General features: G+C 41.8%; 1 protein-coding gene across 1 annotated transcript; it reads left to right on the top strand.

Annotated features, from left to right (window-relative positions):
• Positions 1 to 495: 495 nt before the first annotated feature.
• Positions 496 to 17,337, top strand: LOC103183186 (vacuolar protein sorting-associated protein 4B). The gene is made up of 11 exons (XM_007900524.2): positions 496 to 614; positions 1,465 to 1,576; positions 5,003 to 5,156; positions 7,165 to 7,226; positions 8,318 to 8,437; positions 9,632 to 9,788; positions 10,368 to 10,516; positions 11,205 to 11,286; positions 12,138 to 12,357; positions 13,399 to 13,539; positions 16,594 to 17,337. Exons 1-11 carry the CDS (start codon positions 588 to 590, stop codon positions 16,693 to 16,695), a joined length of 1,326 nt encoding a protein of 441 aa, XP_007898715.1. The 5' UTR covers positions 496 to 587; the 3' UTR covers positions 16,696 to 17,337.
• Positions 17,338 to 18,593: the final 1,256 nt, after the last annotated feature.

The raw sequence follows: 18,593 nt of genomic DNA, 5'->3' as shown, positions 1-18,593 counted from the left end.
TGATACTTTTTGGAATTAGGTAAGCGTAATAATAATCCTTTGATATAGGCACTTTTCACGTCTTCACAGAATAGACCGTAAACTGAATTGACCGTATATTCGTGGGCGAACGCGGCAGCGGATTGCGCACAAGCAGTGTCCCACAAGCAGTGGTGGATTGAAAATGACCAATTTATTATTGTTTTTGTTTTTTGTCTTTGGCGGGAATATTATTAGGCTCTGTGTGGAGTGAGGAAGGAGTAAGGAAACTTGCCCAAGGTTTGGCCCTGCCGGGAATTGAACCCAGGTCTCTCGCTTGCAAGGCGAGTGTGGGAGGGGGGAGGGGGAGACCTCAGCCTCTCCGGCTGTTTCGGTGACTGTTAAACAAAGCGCTGCTCTCCCACGTGCGTCAGAGCCGAGCCGGCGATTTGGACGCAGGCGCACTGGAGCTCCCCGGGCGCCGGGAGCGAGCATTTCCGGCGGGATGACGTCAGCGACGAGGCGCGGCCTGGCTGGGCCGGAAGTCTCGGCGGCCATTTTGGTGTTGCGGAAGTTGGGCGCAAGAGGGGAAAAAAAAGTTACTTTGTTTTTGGGTCGAAGTCGGAACCATGGCCGCGAATGGCACCGCTCTGCAGGTACACACAGAGTCAGTATAACACCAACACAGCCTGAGGGTGACGGCGAGTGTGTGCAGAGGCCATCTGTACAGACAGAGACTACTAATACACACACAGACCAACATATATATATATATATAGATAGACACAGAGAGAGAGAGAGAGAGGGCCCAGGACACTGAGACTACAGACAGAGAGACTAGTAATATGTGTATAATAGGGAGAGAGCGAACAGTACAGAGAACGGTGTAGGCCTGAGAGAGAGAGAGGAGAGAGAGAGAGTTGTGTAATAGTGTGGGCGGTGGAGAGAGGAGAGAGGGTGTGGAAACTGCCGGGGGCAGAGTAGGCCGCCCGGGGAGAGGCAAACAGGAGAAAGTATGTGTGTGGGTGTGAGTGTGCGCAGGAAGGTGGTGTGCGGGGAGGCGGTGTGAGTGTGTGAGGGGGTGTCAGTGTGAGGGGGTGTGTGTGGGGGTGCGAGTGTGAGGGTATATGAGTGTGAGGGGGTGTGAGTGTGAAGGGGTGTGAGTGTGTGAGGGGTGTGAGTGTGTGAGGGGGTGTGAGTGTGTGAGGGGGTGTGAGTGTGTGAGGGGGTGTGAGTGTGTGAGGGGGTGTGAGTGTGTGGGGGGTGTGAGTGTGTGTGGGTGTGAGGGGGTGGGGGTGTGAGGGGGAGTGTGAGGGGAGGGGGTGTGAGTTTGTGGGGGAGGATGTGAGTGTGTGGGGGGAGTGTGGGTGAGGGGGTGTGAGTGTGTGAGGGGCTGCGCGTGCGTGCAGGGAGGAGCAGGGCAGTGTGTGCGCTGGAGGGAGGGCGGGTGGGCATGTGCGGGGGGGGGGCGCCATATAATTGTAAATTGTGTTATTTGTTTTGTAGAAAGGTATAGACCTTGCAAGCAAAGCTGCTCTAGAAGACAAAGCAGAGAACTATGAAGAAGCCTTACGCTTATATCAGTGTGCAGTGCAGTACTTCCTGCATGCTGTCAAATGTAAGTAATTTTATTGAAGTATTGCTATTGATAAGTTGTTGGGAACATTTGTTCTGTTGTGCATATCTTTGACGCGCTCCCATCTGAACACTGCCCCCTTTTAAAATGTAGGTATGTTCTGCCATTGGTAGATGCTACTTGTTTGGAAATGTTCAGCTCCCAACCCCCAGCTCTGGTACAAACCCTGCACTGTCCAGTGCCTTGGGAAACCCTCCCAATGTGAAAGGGGCTATATAAATGTGAATTTGTTGTTAACCTTTAATTTTATTTATTCATCACTTGTTCCTTAGTGAGCATGAAATCTCCCTAATCAATAAGTTAGATGTTTCACTTTTATTGAGCAGTATGAATAAGTCCATTTGTACAAATCTGTCAAAGTCAGAAGCAGTAACTGAAGACCTAGTAGTGTTATCACATCATCGTAAATAGCATCGGTAATGTTGATTATAGTACAACATGTCTCATTGCAATAACAGCAGCAGCAAAAAAACCCTACATTTATAGAGTAAATGTAATTTCACGTCGGGAGGGACGGTCATGCATTTATTGAGCCCCATTTGTGAATCCTTTTCCATGTGTATTCTCATTGAACCAGAATTGCTTTGTCACTCTGCTGGTAATTGAAACTGGATTTTCTGATTTCTTTTTCTCTTCATTTTTCCTGGTCTTAGTTTCTTAACAATAGCTGATACTCAGCAGACATTTGGCGGGGGGAAAAGAGGAAAAACATCCTGTGGTCATTCTGTGAAACCAGCATAGAGCGATCACTTTCTGCAGAAAGGAGTTCCCATTTGCTTCATACAGACTCCCTGAAATAATTGTGTTAGCCCTTTAATTACAAAGCAGGAACAACAAAAACATAACAAAGAATATTACAGCACAGAAACAGGCCATTTGTACCATCAAATCTACACCAATGTTTTCAACAACAACTTGCACTTATATAGCGCCCTCCACGCAAGGCAGCGTCTCAGAGTGCTTAACAGTGGCTGAGTCTGACTCCGAGCCAGAGGGAGGGGGGAGGTGGCCATAAGCACGGTTGAACAAGAAAGTCTTCAGGCGGGACTTGAAAGAGGGGAGAGAGGGGGAAAGGCGGAGGGATTGAGGGAGAGTGTTCCAGAGTTTTGGGGCGTAGTGGCTGAAGGTTGGAGGATGCGAGGGACGAGCAGGAGGCCAGTGCCAATCCAGCGGAGGTGGTGGATTGGGGAGTGAGGAAGTCGGAGAGGTAGGAAAGTGCCAGGGAGTGAATGGATTTGAACACAAGTGTGAGTATCTTGAAGTTGATCTGTTCGGTGATGTGGAGCCTGGCCAGAACTGGTGAGATGTGGGTACAGAGTTTGGTTCGGGTCAGAATGCGGGCAGCAGAGTTTTGAAAGAGCTGGATCTTGTGAATGGTGGAGCTGGGGAGACTGGCGAGAAGTGCGTTTGAGTAATCCAAGCAAGAGGTGACAAACGCGTGCACGAGATTTTAGGCTGTATTTGGGGTAAGTTACGGTCAGAGGCAGGCAATATGGCGGAGGTAGAAGAAAGCGGCCCTGGTCAGGGACCTGATGTGGAGGAGGTTGAGGAGTTTAGATCCGCAGGAGTGAAGAAGTTGACGGGAGCCAAGGAGTATGGCTTCCGTTTTGTCCATATTCCGCTGCAGGAAGTTTACACTCATCCAGGCCCTGATGTCTGCCAGACAAGCTGATAGAGCCTCGGCGGACCTGGAGTTGGTACTGGAGGAGCCAAAGTAGATTTGTGTGTCATTCCACATTCATGTGGAAGTTTAACCGTGTCTGCGGATGACATCGCCCAGAGGGAGCATATAGATAAGGAAAAGAAGAGGGCCAAGGATGGAGCCCTGAGGTATCCTGCAGGTGACCAGGTGGGGGTGGGAGGAGAAATCATTTGCCGAGATGAAATGGAGGCGGTTGGTTAGGTAGGACTCGAACCAGGCGAGTGCGGTTCCACTAACGTATATGAGGGAGGAGAGCTGATGAAGGAGGATCGCATGGTCGACTGAGTCAAACACAGCAGAGACATCCAGGAGGAGGCAGAGGGAGCCCTGGTCACAGATAGAGAGGATGTCGTTTGTGACTTTGACAAGTGCTGTCTCTGTGCTGTGGGCAGGGCAAAAAACAGACTGCAGGGGCTTGTGGAGGAATAGGTGTGACCAAAGTTGACCTGCAACAATGTGTTCCAGGACTTTAGCAATGAAGCGTAGGTTAGAGATGGGATGGTAGTGTGAGAGATCAGAGGGATTGAGGGTGTTTTTTTTCGAGGAGGGCTGGGATGACCGGTTTTCAGGGAGAGTGGAACAGAGCCTGAGGAGAGAGACTGGTTGACCACGTCGGCCAGCAGGGGGGAGAGGAGGGGGAGTTGAGTGATCAACTGCTGGATGGGGAGGGGGTCGAGGCAGCAGGTGGTGAACTTCATCTGGGTGATTGTGATTGAGAGAGAGGAGGGAGAAATGGGGCAATGTGGATTGTCATAGTGGGGAGGACGATTGCAGCCAAGTGGATGTTTTCAATCTTTGAGACGAAGAAGTTTAGGACCTCTTCGCACTTGGTGTTTGACGTGAGGGCAGAGGGAGCTTGAGGGGTTACACGGAGGAGGTGATGGACGGTGGAAAACAGCGTCATTGGATTATTGTTTGCCTCCAGGATGACTTTGGAGTAAAAGTCAGTTTTGACCTGTGAAAGGGAGAGGCAGTGGGTGTGGAAGTGTGCAGGTCACCTTTTAACCTCAACTCTACTTAAAAAATGCCAAACTTCTTAATTGAAACCCTTTATCCTTAATAAAATCTCAGTGAATCTATGCTGCACCTTTTCTGTTTCTTTCATAGTCTAATGAAGTGCCCAATATTATCCACAATACTCCTAACTTTGGCCTAACAAATGTCTTTTACCAGTTTAACATTTTCTTTGTAATCAGACAGGTGTCTGATACGAACCCCATCACCATGCTTAAGAGCATCTAAACCTGACAGTTATATATACATGTGTAACCTTTGAATGATAATTTCCCTGTGTCTGGAATACTCCATGCTCCATGAAGGAAAATACATTGCTTACCCAATTCTGGAGCAAATGCGACACAGTTAGCAAGAGCGAAGGCTTGGAGACCCCAGATTACACATTGAGATATCCCTGGAATTATCCAACTAAAATGAAACTAAAAGTCACTATAAATTGCCATTGGGAGCACTGTCTGGCAAGTTACCCACTACTTGTTCGGCTAGAGCCTATCTCTTAGGCCTTTGGGTTGCAAGATTAATGGGAACCAAGTGGTAAGAATCCCTGCCACCAGGCAGATCCACAGTATTCAGCCCCTGAATTCACAGGGGCAGACCAAGCCCTTGCTTAGAATAACATTTTCTCTTTTTTATTCTAGTAGAAAGTAAAATTTTAAACCCTAAAATATGCTGAATTTTATTTCTTTTAGATGATGTCCAGGGTGATAAATCCAAGTCGAGCATTCGAGCAAAGTGTGGAGAATATCTGGACCGAGCTGAAAAACTGAAGGAGCACCTGAGGAAAAAACAAAACATTAAAAAACCTGTTGTTGAGAATCAGAACAACTCGAATGATGACAAAGGGTACTTATGTCTTGTGGTCAGCCAGGTGTCTGATACGTTCATAGCCATGCTTAAGAAATTCTAAACCAGATAATTATACTAGTTGTACAATACAAAATTACATTTGTATAGTGCCTTTCATGTCCCAAGGTTCTGGATGCCACCTATGTATGTTAATTTCCCAGTGTCTGCAATTCCCAGTCTCCATGAAGAAAACACACTGCTTACCTAATTCTGGAGCGAATTCGACACAGTTTAGCAAGACCACTTCCAACATTATATGTTGTGATGCTGTTTCCAGGTGGAACCTGTTATCTTATTTTGTAACCATTTTTCTGACAAAATTATGCATACAAAACATAACCAGTAATCAGATTTTTTACATCACTAGTAGATGTTACTGTCATCTTTGATTTATTTTCTAAACATTTCTATATTCGGCCTGGCTCAGTTGTAGCACTCTCACCTCTGAGTCACAAGGTCATTAGGATTTGAACTCTTATAGTCTAAACTGACACTGCATTGCGGTGCTGGTAGTATGCTGCATTATCATAGTCCTGTCCTTCGGATGTGACATTAAACTGAAGTTCTGTCTGTCTCTATTCAGATGCGCATTAAAGATCTCACAGTATTTGAAGAGAAGGTGTCCTGACCAACAATACCCTAAATAATATTGGTCATTTGTTTCATGGCTGTCAGTGGGATATTGCTATGTGCCATTAGTTTGCCATGTTCACTTACAAGTACACAGTCCCAGTAAATCCTGTGAAGATCTTTGGGACATCCTCCCAACCTGAAGAGGCACTGTACTAAATACAAGGATTCTTCTATCTCCAGTTTGGATATTTTATTGCTGTAGTTTCTAAATTCAGTTGTTTTGTCCGGCTCAGCTGTCTGTCTGTCAAATACAGAACCCAATCACCGCACTTAGGAGTATCCAAATCTGACTGAAAGTTCCAAATATGGAAATTCCTGTGTCTTGAATGGAATACGTACATGCACCCTGGAGGGATACACCCTGCTTACCTACTTCTGGAGAGTATTAGGCACAGGTCGGCAAGAATCAAGGCGTGGAGACCCTGGGTTATAAATTGGGGTACTTTAGTTTAAAAAGCTAAAACCGATAGCTTGTCGTTGAAAGCACTGTTTAGCATGCTTTCTACTGCTTGTCCAGCTAGGATCACCATAGATAAATGGTGTTCATGAGCTGTTCTGAATTCCTTTCAGTAGGTGCTTAGATTATATTTTGAAGTACTGTAATTCAGAAAAGTGCTGTAAATGTCTCATTAATTATAATAACCTTCCAAAGTTTTGTTTAGAAAGAAAGAGCATTTTTTATAGCATCTTATGTTCAATGTGAATCACCTCATAGGTGATTACTATCCAGTCTAGTTTTTTTTGTAAGCAAAGCTTCTCTATTAAAGAAAAAACACTTGAGGTCTGGCGACACTGATTGGATAACGAATGTTAGGAAGCACAGCTTCACTTCCAGTTCCTAAATGGATGAATTAGCAAACATGTCAGTCGCTACTTGCAAATTCAGCAGCTGATATGAAAAAAACTCTTCAGTTTGGACAGCTGCAAAGCCATCATATTACTGAGTTCTGTAATAATTTTAAGCAGGGGTTGATGTTATATTCATTGAACCTACAAATGTTTCTCACAATTATTTTGACAATTCTGAAAGGATATTTACTGTGTGGTTTCACTCCCCTTGGTTTTCTAGTCTCACCAATCACTTAATGTCAATGCAAAATGTAGGGTCACTTTCCTTGATTTTTCTAGTAATCTGCTGTGAACAAGATGTCAAGGAGGTGTGAATACAAAACTGGCCTATTTCCTCATTCCTCCAGCTGCTTAATGCCTCCACTACCAACCAATGTAGTGAGATTTACAACCCAGCAGATGATTTTTTTAAATATTTGTATTCATCCAATTTATTTTTTAAAAATATATTCTGTTATGCACTACATCTGCATAAAAAGGCCATCACCTTTTAAACATTGTCTTGTTTTCACTTTTACTCTAGGAATGAGAGTGATGGAGAAGCTGACAACTCAGAAAAGAAGAAATTACAGAATCAGCTGCAAGGTGAATGGACCACTGTTACATTTAGAGAAATAATTTATTTTGGGGCTGTGTTTTAAAAATACTGCGAATAGAACGATCTTGCTTTATAGTCCCAAAAAATGTAAGTGAATCTTAGGCCTCTTTGGGTCCATGCCTATTCTGTTCACTTTTAAGAACCATGACAATGTGAATTTTTAAAATTTAAGACTGAAGCTTAGCTTTGAGGTTGCTTTTGTTTGTAGATTTTGTTGAAGTTTTTGTTTAAGCAGAAGGTGCTGATTTCACTACTTTGAGACAGAATTGAAGAAGATTTGATTTCAGCAGGGTGCAGGTTTAATTTGTACAGGCTGTGTGAAGCACTCTGAGCTGATTACGGCATTAGTTTAAATTCAGTTCCCTTACACTAAGGAGCTCCTCTAACAGTGTAAGGGCACTGAATTATAAACAAATGCCTTAAGCAACTCAGAGTGCTTCACATTGCCTATTACCAATTAAACCTGTAACATTGTCCATGTTTAAACATAAATTTACAAAGTGGACTTGATGGTCAAAGAGTCAAAATTTGGGTTCACAATTTAAATATTAATGTTCACAGCAACAATTGGGCTGGTAGCCCTGCAGATTAGTGATGCTACCCAAATCCACTGAACTATCCTTATGGTATGTATTTGCAAGTGCCACATAATTTGACTTGCATCATGTAATCTCTGATGCTGTATCAGAAATTGAGGTTTGCTGATTTTCATTTGTAGAATTAGGTTATCGTGAACATCACTCCATGCACAGCCTCAAGGAAGTGATGTCCGCAGTCACTTTACAACGCACAAGTTGGCGATTTTTGTAGACAAAAATTGCTAAAATATTTAGAAAAAGGGAAAACATCTATTATGTGTTATTTTTTAAAAAAATTGAGAAGCTAACGATATATAATTCAAGGAAAAATGTAAAACTTGTATAATTATCAAATAGTTTTAATAAAAGGGTGTGGAGGGAAAGGATGTTAAAGTTGATTAAAGTTCTTTGTAATAGTTTAATATTTAAGAGATTTTTCCTTAATGTCAGCCTAATGCATTTTATCTCATAAATAGTTACTGTATATTTTTATTGTCCAGGTGCCATTGTCATGGAGAAGCCAAACGTTCGATGGGATGATGTTGCAGGTCTAGAAGGTGCCAAAGAAGCACTCAAAGAAGCTGTCATTTTGCCCATTAAATTTCCACATCTGTTTACAGGTTAGTAACATTGCCCATGTTTGAACATAAAGTTATTATGTGGACATGATTGTCAAATGAGTTGTTTCACCACAAATAAACAAATTATGTAAAAGAGACTATTTCAGAAGCAATATTTTACACGAAATTGCTATTTATTAACTGCAATTTATAAGATCCACCCAAACAGATATTTTTTCTTAAAAAGATCTTGGTTATAAAAAGCTTGTTCATTTCTGTAGACTCTTATAGTGCGAAGTTTAACATGCTCAAATTTTTATTTCCCTTTCTAGCAGCTAATTGTTCACATCCCAGAAAACATTTTTTTTCCAGCTAGTTCTTTCCTACCCCAGAAAGACACGCTAACCGAAAGGCAGGATAACTGACCATAATGTACCATCAATCAATCATTAATTAACTAAGTTCAATCCAGTTCTTACCAAGCAGTCGCCTTTTGTAAGGTACAGAGTATAGTAATTGAAATGTGTGAGGAGGAGGTTGCTAGGACACAGCAATTATGGTATTTATTAATGAGTACCATTAATATTAATGAATACAAGTTCTTACAACAAAACTGTAGAGCTGGAGATCCATGTGCAAATAGTGTAGTGTAACTGTTTAGTGTTAGACCCTCTTCTCCCCTCGCTTATAACGTCCATTTTTGGTGTATTCTAAATTACTATAGTTCTATACACTGCCACAAATACTATAATGCTAAGGACATATCTAGGTAGAAAATCTGAATTAGACAAAGTTTGCAGATATTACTTGCTGTGCTTTTGTTTTTTATCAGTTCACAAGATCTCAAAACAGGCTTATGAACATTCCATTTGATTATCCACCCAACCCTTTCCTTCCATTAGCTTCAGACTGATTCTCAAATGAGTCCAGCGTTCTGATCTATACCACTCTCCCTGGGAACCCGTTCCAGGCATTAATTACCCTGTGTTTAGTGATACTTCCTGGTATCTGTTCTGAAATTGCCCTTTGCAACCCTAAACTTATGCCTTTTTGTTGTGCTCCCATGGTGTATCTGAAAGTTAAATAACCTTTTCAGCTATCTGTATTGACACCTTTTAAAAGCCCTTCTTTGTAAGCGACCTCTATTATTTTTTAAATAGACCTGATTAAATTTCTTTGTTTAGTAAGATCATCTCCAAAGATAGCCACATCTAACTACTTTGGAAATAAACATAATGAGTTCTCTTTGTACAGGTAAGCGAACTCCATGGCGAGGAATCCTCCTTTTTGGTCCACCAGGAACTGGCAAGTCGTACCTGGCAAAAGCTGTGGCAACAGAAGCAAACAACTCAACGTTTTTCTCAGTCTCTTCCTCTGATTTGGTATCAAAATGGCTCGGGGAAAGTGAAAAGTGAGTATCTAATGCTTATTATAAGGACCGGGAAGAACACGAACCTATCAGATTTGAACTGGTAGCTCTTGAATTAATATGGTTTTTGAATGCCCGGGCGGCATAAAACTTTGGGCAAGTTTCCTTACTCCACATGCCTCTGTTTACCTAGCATTAAGTAGAAACCTGGTTGTTAGTCGATTGGTGGTTCACTTTTCCAGGGGTAATAATCTCTTTTTAAATAAAATAAATAAATAATAATTTGGTCACACAATCCATGACTGTTTGTGGCACACTGCTGTGCGCAATTGGCTGCCGCGTTTTGCCCACAAAATATACAGTCAATTCACTTTACAGTATATTCTGTGAAGCCCTTTGAGACGTCTCAGACATAATAAGACGCAAAATCAAATGCAAGGTTTATTATTATTAAAAGTGCTGTGGCATCAATCCTAATGCACATACCTCACATATTTTTAATGATAGCTATTGCACCTGAACAGTTAGTTACTTCGAAGTATTATTTCATGCTATACTCTTCTTAGTTCTTAGTAACTGCAATAAATTGTTAATTCAGTGTTTATATTTTGTTTTATCCAGATTGGTAAAGAATTTATTTCAACTTGCCAGAGATCACAAGCCTTCAATTATCTTCATTGATGAGGTTGATTCTCTTTGTGGCTCAAGGAGTGAAAATGAGAGTGAAGCTGCGAGGCGCATTAAAACTGAATTCTTGGTTCAGATGCAGGGTAAGCGTCAGTGATTCTGTCAGCCAAGAAATGGTCTGGTTTGTCTCAAGCATTTATAATAAGCACTAGAATATACGAAAGATGGTAATCAGGAAAGATCATTCAGTCTTTTGCTTCTGCAGAGAATATAGCTTTTACTTTATCCATAGAGCAATTGCACTGTACTTATGGCCCTCATCCTAATTCCTAATAATTCCATCCTTCAGATGAGAGGTTAAACTGAGGTCACACTTGCCTGTTCAGGTGGACGTTAAAGATGTCATGGCACTATCGAAAAGATAAGGAGTTTTGTCCTGGTGTCCCCACTAATAACTTTTTAATAAAATTGGTCATTCACTTCATGGTTGTTTGTGGGAAGTTACTGTGCGAAACTTGCCTGCTACGTTCGCCCATAAAACACAGTAACTCCACTCTATGGTATATCTTGTGAACCACTCTGGGACATCATCCTCACCTGAAAGATGTACCAAATATTAGGATTATTTTATTATTAATACAATTGGAGGCAATTCAACGCATCTGTTATGCGAGAGAGAATAAAAAATATAGAATATAGTAAATACTGCAAAATCCTTGCTTAGGATATTCAATGCGATGACTAAATCAGTGAAGCAGTGATAGCTTTCTCATGAACTACATCTATGTACTACACGTGTTACACAATTAATCTATTGGCAATTTTTGGCAGGGGTCGGAGTAGATAATGAGGGAATCTTGGTTCTTGGGGCTACAAACATCCCGTGGGTTCTGGATTCTGCTATAAGAAGAAGGTAAAATATCCTTGCAATTTTACTGTACTGTGCAACTGCTGAAACTTCAAATAATTACCTATATACCACATTACTGCTTAGGTCATGACTGCCAAATGGCTTCCAAACAAAAAAACTGTTGCTTTGTATTATCATTGACAGACAACAACAAAATTACATTTGTATAGCGACTTTCACGATGCGAGGGCTTCCCACAGACAGACAGGCTATTTAAATTGGTGAACTGTCATTTCCTTGTAAAGTATTGGACTGCTGGGACAGAGCAAACCATTGTGTTTAAAAATTTTTTTTAAAAACAACAAAACATTGTGCTTTAAGATAGCAATTAGGTAAGATAACCTTCCAGTGTCGCTTTTTTCCTCTTTAACATTTTACGAAAGCCTTTATTAGAATAGGGATGAGTTGCAAAGGACAATTTCTGGACAGACAGTGGGGGGGTTTTTTGGTTACCCAGCGGATAATTAACAAGTAAACAGTTTGCTAGAAAGGAAACTCATTTAGGCCAGGATTATTCATTTATTTTTAAATACAGCTTTGATGCTCTGATAAGATGGTAGGCTGGGTATTCTGAAAGAATGATGTTGAATGGGCCAAGGGGCCTTCTTCCTTTGAACCGTTCTTGAGATCTTCAACTCTGTGTTTTTCCATTCCTTTAAAGTTTTCATATTTAATCTATTTCCCTCTGCTCATTCTTCCTTGTAAAATCGTATCACTTCACACTTTTCATCTGCTTTATCCTCTTCGTGGGTAGCTCCCTGATCATGTGTTGTGAGTTCGTTGGTTGTGATTTTTTTTACCAGTGCCTGTACAATAATAGTTTGTTTTACCCTGAAACTGCTATCCTCCTACAGGTTTGAGAAACGCATCTTCATTCCACTACCTGAGAAAGCCGCTCGTAGTATAATGTTTAAACTGCACCTTGGAGTCACCCCAAACAGTCTGAATGAAGAAAATTATCGGACACTTGGAAGTAAAACAGAGGGATATTCTGGAGCTGACATAAGCATCATAGTACGGGATGCCTTGATGCAACCAGTAAGGAAAGTTCAGTCAGCTACACACTTCAAGAAGGTAAGATACCCCAGGAATAAAGTGATACTAAGGAACACCAAAGTCCACTTTTATTCAAAAAATCTAGGTTGGAGGGGAGAATTTAACATACAAGAATCCTGGATAAATTTAGTGAAAATCAGGATTTATTTTGGAACATCCTCTACATTCAAATTTCAAAAGTTGAGTACCTGGAAATTTAAGTTCCCACGATATACAAGAAGAGTCAGTTTTCACAAACCTCGCAATGCAAGTGCAGTGCTGCAATTGACATTACAACCAGGCCAGGCAACATGCAAAAGCATGGCCACCCAGAAAAAAAATTGTAAAAGTTGTAAATTTTTATGAAAATAATTTTTTTAACTAATTAACCGAAGAGTAGTTTTTAATGAAAAAACTTTTTTAAAAAACTTTAATGGTTTTCATGTATTCTGGAAGGAAAGGTGCAACCATTGCATTGGCAAGATACAGATGCTGCAACAAAACTGCCTCAGTCACGTCACCAAATTTAGTATTTTCTTACTTTCATTGTTCTGTGCCTAATTCCTTAAGCTAGTGTTGACCTTTGGTTTATTTTTGTCTGTGCTTTTGATCACTCCACCCTCTAACTCCACACTCAGCCACCCACCATCACCTTCATCTCTCCTAATCCCCAGCTCAGGTTCCTCGTCAGCTCTGTAAAAGCACTTTGTGCCAACCTCCCAATGTGAAAGGCACTATATAATTGTAAAATTGTTGTATCCTACTGCCAGACTGAATGTTCAACTGCTTAAAGGTAAGCAATGAAGATCTGCAGTGAACCACCTCCTTGTTTTGTTCTCAGTGCAAATTAGTTATGAGGAAGTTTGACTTTTAGATCAGTTATGTTGGAAGTGCAGGGATTGTTATGAAATTATAGCTACAACAAGAAATACCAGTTCAGCAATACTCAGCACCAGGCTGCCAGCTTAGAGTGCAAATTCACTTTTCAATAAAGAGTATGATTATAAATGTAGCACTAATTTTCTTCATCTTAGTAAATAATATACCCTAACATTTGAGCTTTGCGTTTTGTTTTTATAGGTCCGAGGAGCTTCAAATGTAAATCCTTCTGTAATTGTGGAAGATCTGCTAACCCCATGTTCACCTGGTGATCCCAATGCTGTGGAAATGACCTGGATTGATGTTCCAGGAGAAAAACTGTTGGAACCTGTAGTGTCAATGGCAAGTGCCTTTTTTCTTATAGACCAAATCTTTCTCATTGCAATCCTGACAGTTCAGTTCTTGCCCTCAGAGCTCATTTTTAGAGGAAAAAAAATGAAATTTAAAATTGCTTTGAATGTGTGTCAAAGGCATATGTATGTTTGTTTTGTTCCCTCTGTTGGTTTGAAAACAATACAAAATAAGTGATCTTCAGTTCACTTTGGCACAAATATGGTAGTACCATACACCGATAATAATCCTTGTATTTGGTACAATACCTATACATTTGGTACAATGTGCGTCAGCCTGGCTCAGTTTGGAGCATTCTCATTGCTGAGTCAGAAGGTTGTGGGTTCACATCGGACTTTTAACTCGTAGAGTCTAGGTTGACGCTCCAGTGCAGTGTTGGAGGAGTGCGGCATTATCAGAGATGCTGTGCTTCAGATGAGTCATTAAACTAAAATCCTATCTATACAGCAACAACTTGCATTTATATAACGCCCCTCACACAGGGTAACGTCCCAGAGCGCTTGACACTGGCGAAGCGCGACATTAAGCCGGGGGAAGGGGGAGGTGACTGTAGGTGTAGTCGACTAAGAAGGTCTTCAGGCGTGACCTGAAGATGGGGAAGGAAGACTTCTCCTCTAGCCCCTGCACGGTTATGTGTGGCGTTTTCAAGGCTCTATCCTCGGTCCCCTCCTCTTCAGTCTATCCATGTTCCCACTCGGCAATGTCATCCGCAGGCATGGGGTCAATTTCTATCTGTATGCAGATAGAACAATAATAAAATATAGAACAATAATAAATTGGTCATTTTCAATCTACGACTGTTTGTAGGACATTGCTGTGCGCAATTGGCTGCCGCGTTCGCCCACAAATATACAGTCAATTCACTTTACGGTGTATTCTGTGAAGCGCTTTGGGATGTCCTCCCGACGTGAAAAGCGCTATATCAAATGCAAGGATTATTATTATTATTATGACACCCAGCTCTATCTCACCGCCTTCACCCTTGACTCCAGGACTATTGATGTCCTGGCTAATTGTCTGTCTGACATCAATTCCTGGACGAAAGCCAACTTCCTGTAGCTCAATGTTAGCAAGACAGAGGCCCTCCTGCTTGGCTCCCGGCAGCACCTTCTTACCTCAGCTGCTGACACTATCACCATTCATGGCTGCACACTTCACCTCACCGAGCCAATCCGAAACCTCGGTGTCCTTTTCGACCCTCAGCTATTCTTCAAATCCCACATTCGTGCCGTGACCTGTTTCACCTTTCCCAACCTCCGCAACGTTGCCCGCCTCCACCACTGCCTCACACTGAAGGCTGCCGAGACCCTGATCCATGCTTTCATTACATCGCAGCTTGACTATGCCAACTGCCTGCTCTATGCCAACTAGACTTCCCCACTCTTCCCTACACAAGTGCAAATTATTCAGAACTCTGCAACTTGTGTCCTCTCCTGCACCCGGATCCGGGAACCTATCACCCCCATTCTTGGCCGGCTTCGCTGGCTCCCCATTCCTCAGAGAATCAAGTACAAAATCCTTGTTCGTACCTTCAAGGCCCTCCATGGTCTTGCTCCCCCCTACCTCTCTGACCTTATAGCCCCATATCAGCCTGTCCGCTCCCTCCACTTAATGGACACCGGATGCTTCAGGTCCCCCGCACTTTCTGCCCTCCATTGTCGGCCGGGCATTCACCATCTGCCCCCACACTCTGGAACTCTATCCCGCAATCCCTCCACCTCACCACCTCTCTTGCCTTCTTCAAATTGCGTCCGAAGACCTTCATCTTTGATCGTGCCTTCGGCCACCTTTCTCCCCCCACCTTCTGACCTCTACTCCCAGCTTGGGTCCAAAACCCTGGGATGTCTTTCTGACATGAAAGATGCTATACAAGTGTAATTTGCTGCTGCTGTTGTTGAAGGGGCAATTGGAGGGATAGAGGAAAAGTGTTCCAGAGTTTCAGGGCATAGTGGCTGAAAGCGCAGCCATCAATGGTGGAAGGGAGGGCACAAGGGACATGCAGAAGGCTGGAGCCAGTCAAGCAGAGGCAGCGGGGTTGTGGATTAGGGGTAAGCAGGTTGGAGAGGTAGGGAGGTATCAGGGCATGAAGGGATTTGAAAACGAGTGTGAGGATCTTGAAATCAATCAAAAAGAGAAGGGAGTTTCTTCTGGTGTGCTGCCTAACCAGATAAAATTGTTCATTCACTTCATGGCTGTTTGTGGGACTTTCTGTGGGACATTGTGCTGGTGCATTCACCTACAAAATACACAATTGCTACACTTCACAGTAAATCATTTCCAATGTGAAAGGTGCTATACCTAATGGAAGACATTATTAAAATATTGTCTCAAAGTGCATGACAGTAGTTAATGTGAAGTGTTGTGTCTGTGTACTTGTGGGCAATTACAGTAGGCAATTTGCAAAAAACTCCTCTTTTCAAATAATGTCATGGATTCTTTAACATCCACCTGAACAGACAGATGGACCTTCGTTTAGCAGCACCTGTGAGAGCACCAATGAAGTGCTTCCCCAATATTGAATTGTTGTGTTCAGCTCGTCTTCGAGCTCAAGTCCCAAGATAGGACTTGAACCCACAACCTTCTGACCTACAATAACATAAGCATCTTTCAGTAAAGGTCCAATAAATTTTAGGTTTTGTTTTCAATAACACACTAGAAAATATTCAATTGAAGCTTTGAATTTGTGGTTTGTTCATAATTATTTTTAGATTTTTAGTCTGATTAAGCCCTAATGGTTAAGGTAGTCCTTGCTGAACAAGCAGCTGGAAGCTTGCCAGACAGTAGCACAATTATGAAAATGAATGCCAGAGCCATAACAGATTTACTTAGAATAGCAGATAATCCCAGCATTTTATAATGCAATTCGGGCAGTTCATTGAGCATTAAAGACATGTCTTGAATGTAAAATTTAGTTTATATTAATAGCTTGTTAGGAGAGTGTTCTGATCACTTGGACTGATTGATTTGTTTTAAATTAATCATTGATTGATCTAGTTCCTTTACATTTTGTTCCCTATCTCATATTTTTCCCCATTTTCTTTAAAGGATGACATGCTACGATCCTTAACAAATACAAAACCAACTGTTAATGATGAGGACCTGAAGAAGTTGAAGAAATTCACAGAAGACTTTGGGCAGGAAGGCTAAAGCAGAAACAATTCATATGCAAAATAGTTCCTTTTTTCTGTACATTTCTTTTCTATTCACTTAAACTTATGACAGTGAGTTTTTCTTCATCACTTTGTGGAAGTTCAAGCACTATTACGTTTTTGAGGTCATGGGACTTTATATGCAGCTTGAGTGAATAATGGTTTAAATATTCTATGTCTACATTTGCCTATGAATGGACCATCTCTCACTATATATGTAATATAAATAAATTGAGAGAAATTCCAAATGCTACCAAGAGTTTACCATGGATTTTGTTTAAAGAATATTGTACATTGGCTATATCGTGGAATACAATAATATTGAATGTTATAGCCTAAATACTTTTTGAATGGGGCATTTTAGACGAGCTATTTGCACATTAATTCTTCTAAGCGTACTAACCATGGGCTTGGACTATTATAATTCTCTAAAATTCCTGATTAATTCTGTACAATTATGTAATTTGAGTTCTTATACATAAACGATCAGTCATTTGTATTCAAAGAACTACTTTAACGTAAGCAATTTTCACAGCTCCAGCGATTTCTTTTTTAAATGTGTTTTGAGGGTTTAAGAAATCTGAAATGTTTGCATTTTCTCTCCTAATTTCTGTTTGTAAATAAAGCTTATTGGAAATCACCTCCTCACAGTGAATAGAATTTGTTTTAATGTTTTGGTTCACTAAATCTTTTAGAAGAATGTAAAGAAATAATATTCCTTGCATTTGGTGCAGCCCTTTTCACATCTGGATGACATCTCAAAGCACTTAACAAGAGTTTCTGTGGAATGGAGTAATGCAACATCCCAATTGCGCACAGCAATGTCCCATAAACAGACATGAAACAAATGAACAATTTTACTTGGAGATTGTTTATTGCAGGGATTGCCACGACACCAGGAAAAACTCTTTTCCAATAGTGGTAAAGGAACTTTTAATGACCAGCTAAACAGACAAGACGGGATCTCAGTTTAACATCTCATCTGAAGGACAATGCAACGGGTTTGAACCAATAACCTTCAGACCCAGAAGTGAGAATGGTACCACTGAGCCAGAGTGATACTCAAGGAATCAGAGGAAGCAATGAAAGAATTGACAAACAATTCCTACCACCAAGAAACGGAAGCAAAGGACCTCTGGGCTAATCGCTGGTCAACATTGATGCAAATGGTGGAAAAGTTCAGACCTTAGACTGATCAATATAAAGAACTTGCATTTTTTAGAAGGCTTTATCATGTTTATCTCAATATTCTTTATAATAATTATTGTAAGTATGGTGACTTTTCATCATCTGATTTGGACAGTCGCCCAAAGGTACTGGCAGAAAATAGCAATGATATTGCCAGGGATATTGTTTTGCATGTAGCCTCAAGATGTGTCCTCTGCAGATTTCTGCAAGATGGAGGATTAGTCATTGTTTGCTACACTTGTTCTTTACAATGATCTTCAAACTGAAATCAGGTCGTCTCTGAGTTTGAATTCTTGAAATTGTCAGCTCTCATTAAACACTCACAAGTGGTTTTAAAGAAAGCTGTTTAATGAAGAGACTTTGCCAAAGGCCCTCACATTGAACTGGGTTAAGCCCACAGTAACACTCCCAGTAAATTTGTGCTGTAAAATTGCCCCCCTTCAAATTCGGCCCCAAAGGCCTTTATAATCGTACCGATGGACACCACCCGCCCACCCCGCCCTTGGCTCGCTGTCACGACTCCGCCGCTGTGAAGCGCTCCGGGGCGCTATCCGGCGTGAAGAGCGCCGCGCGGACGCGAGCGGTGGCCGCGCTCTCCGCTGTCCCGATGTCCTCGCTGCAGGAAGGTGACCGGACCTGCGGGCGGGCGGGCGGGCGGGCGGCCCGGGACGTGCGGTCTGACCGAAGTTTCATTATAACCATTGACCG

This window comes from Callorhinchus milii, unplaced genomic scaffold, assembly GCF_018977255.1.
Source record: "Callorhinchus milii isolate IMCB2004 unplaced genomic scaffold, IMCB_Cmil_1.0 Scaffold2, whole genome shotgun sequence".
NCBI lineage: Eukaryota > Metazoa > Chordata > Chondrichthyes > Chimaeriformes > Callorhinchidae > Callorhinchus > Callorhinchus milii.
The sequence above is the reverse complement of the archived record's forward strand: the minus strand, read 5'-3'. Positions and strand labels throughout refer to the sequence as shown.

Excerpts from the sequence above, each read along its gene's own strand:
- LOC103183186 (XM_007900524.2), top strand. The coding sequence starts at position 588 with ATGGCCGCGAATGGCACCGCTCTGCAG. Across the intron at positions 5,157-7,164 it reads AACTCGAATGATGACAAAGG|GAATGAGAGTGATGGAGAAG; the intron begins GTACTTATGTCT and ends CTTTTACTCTAG. Across the intron at positions 10,517-11,204 it reads ATTCTTGGTTCAGATGCAGG|GGGTCGGAGTAGATAATGAG; the intron begins GTAAGCGTCAGT and ends AATTTTTGGCAG.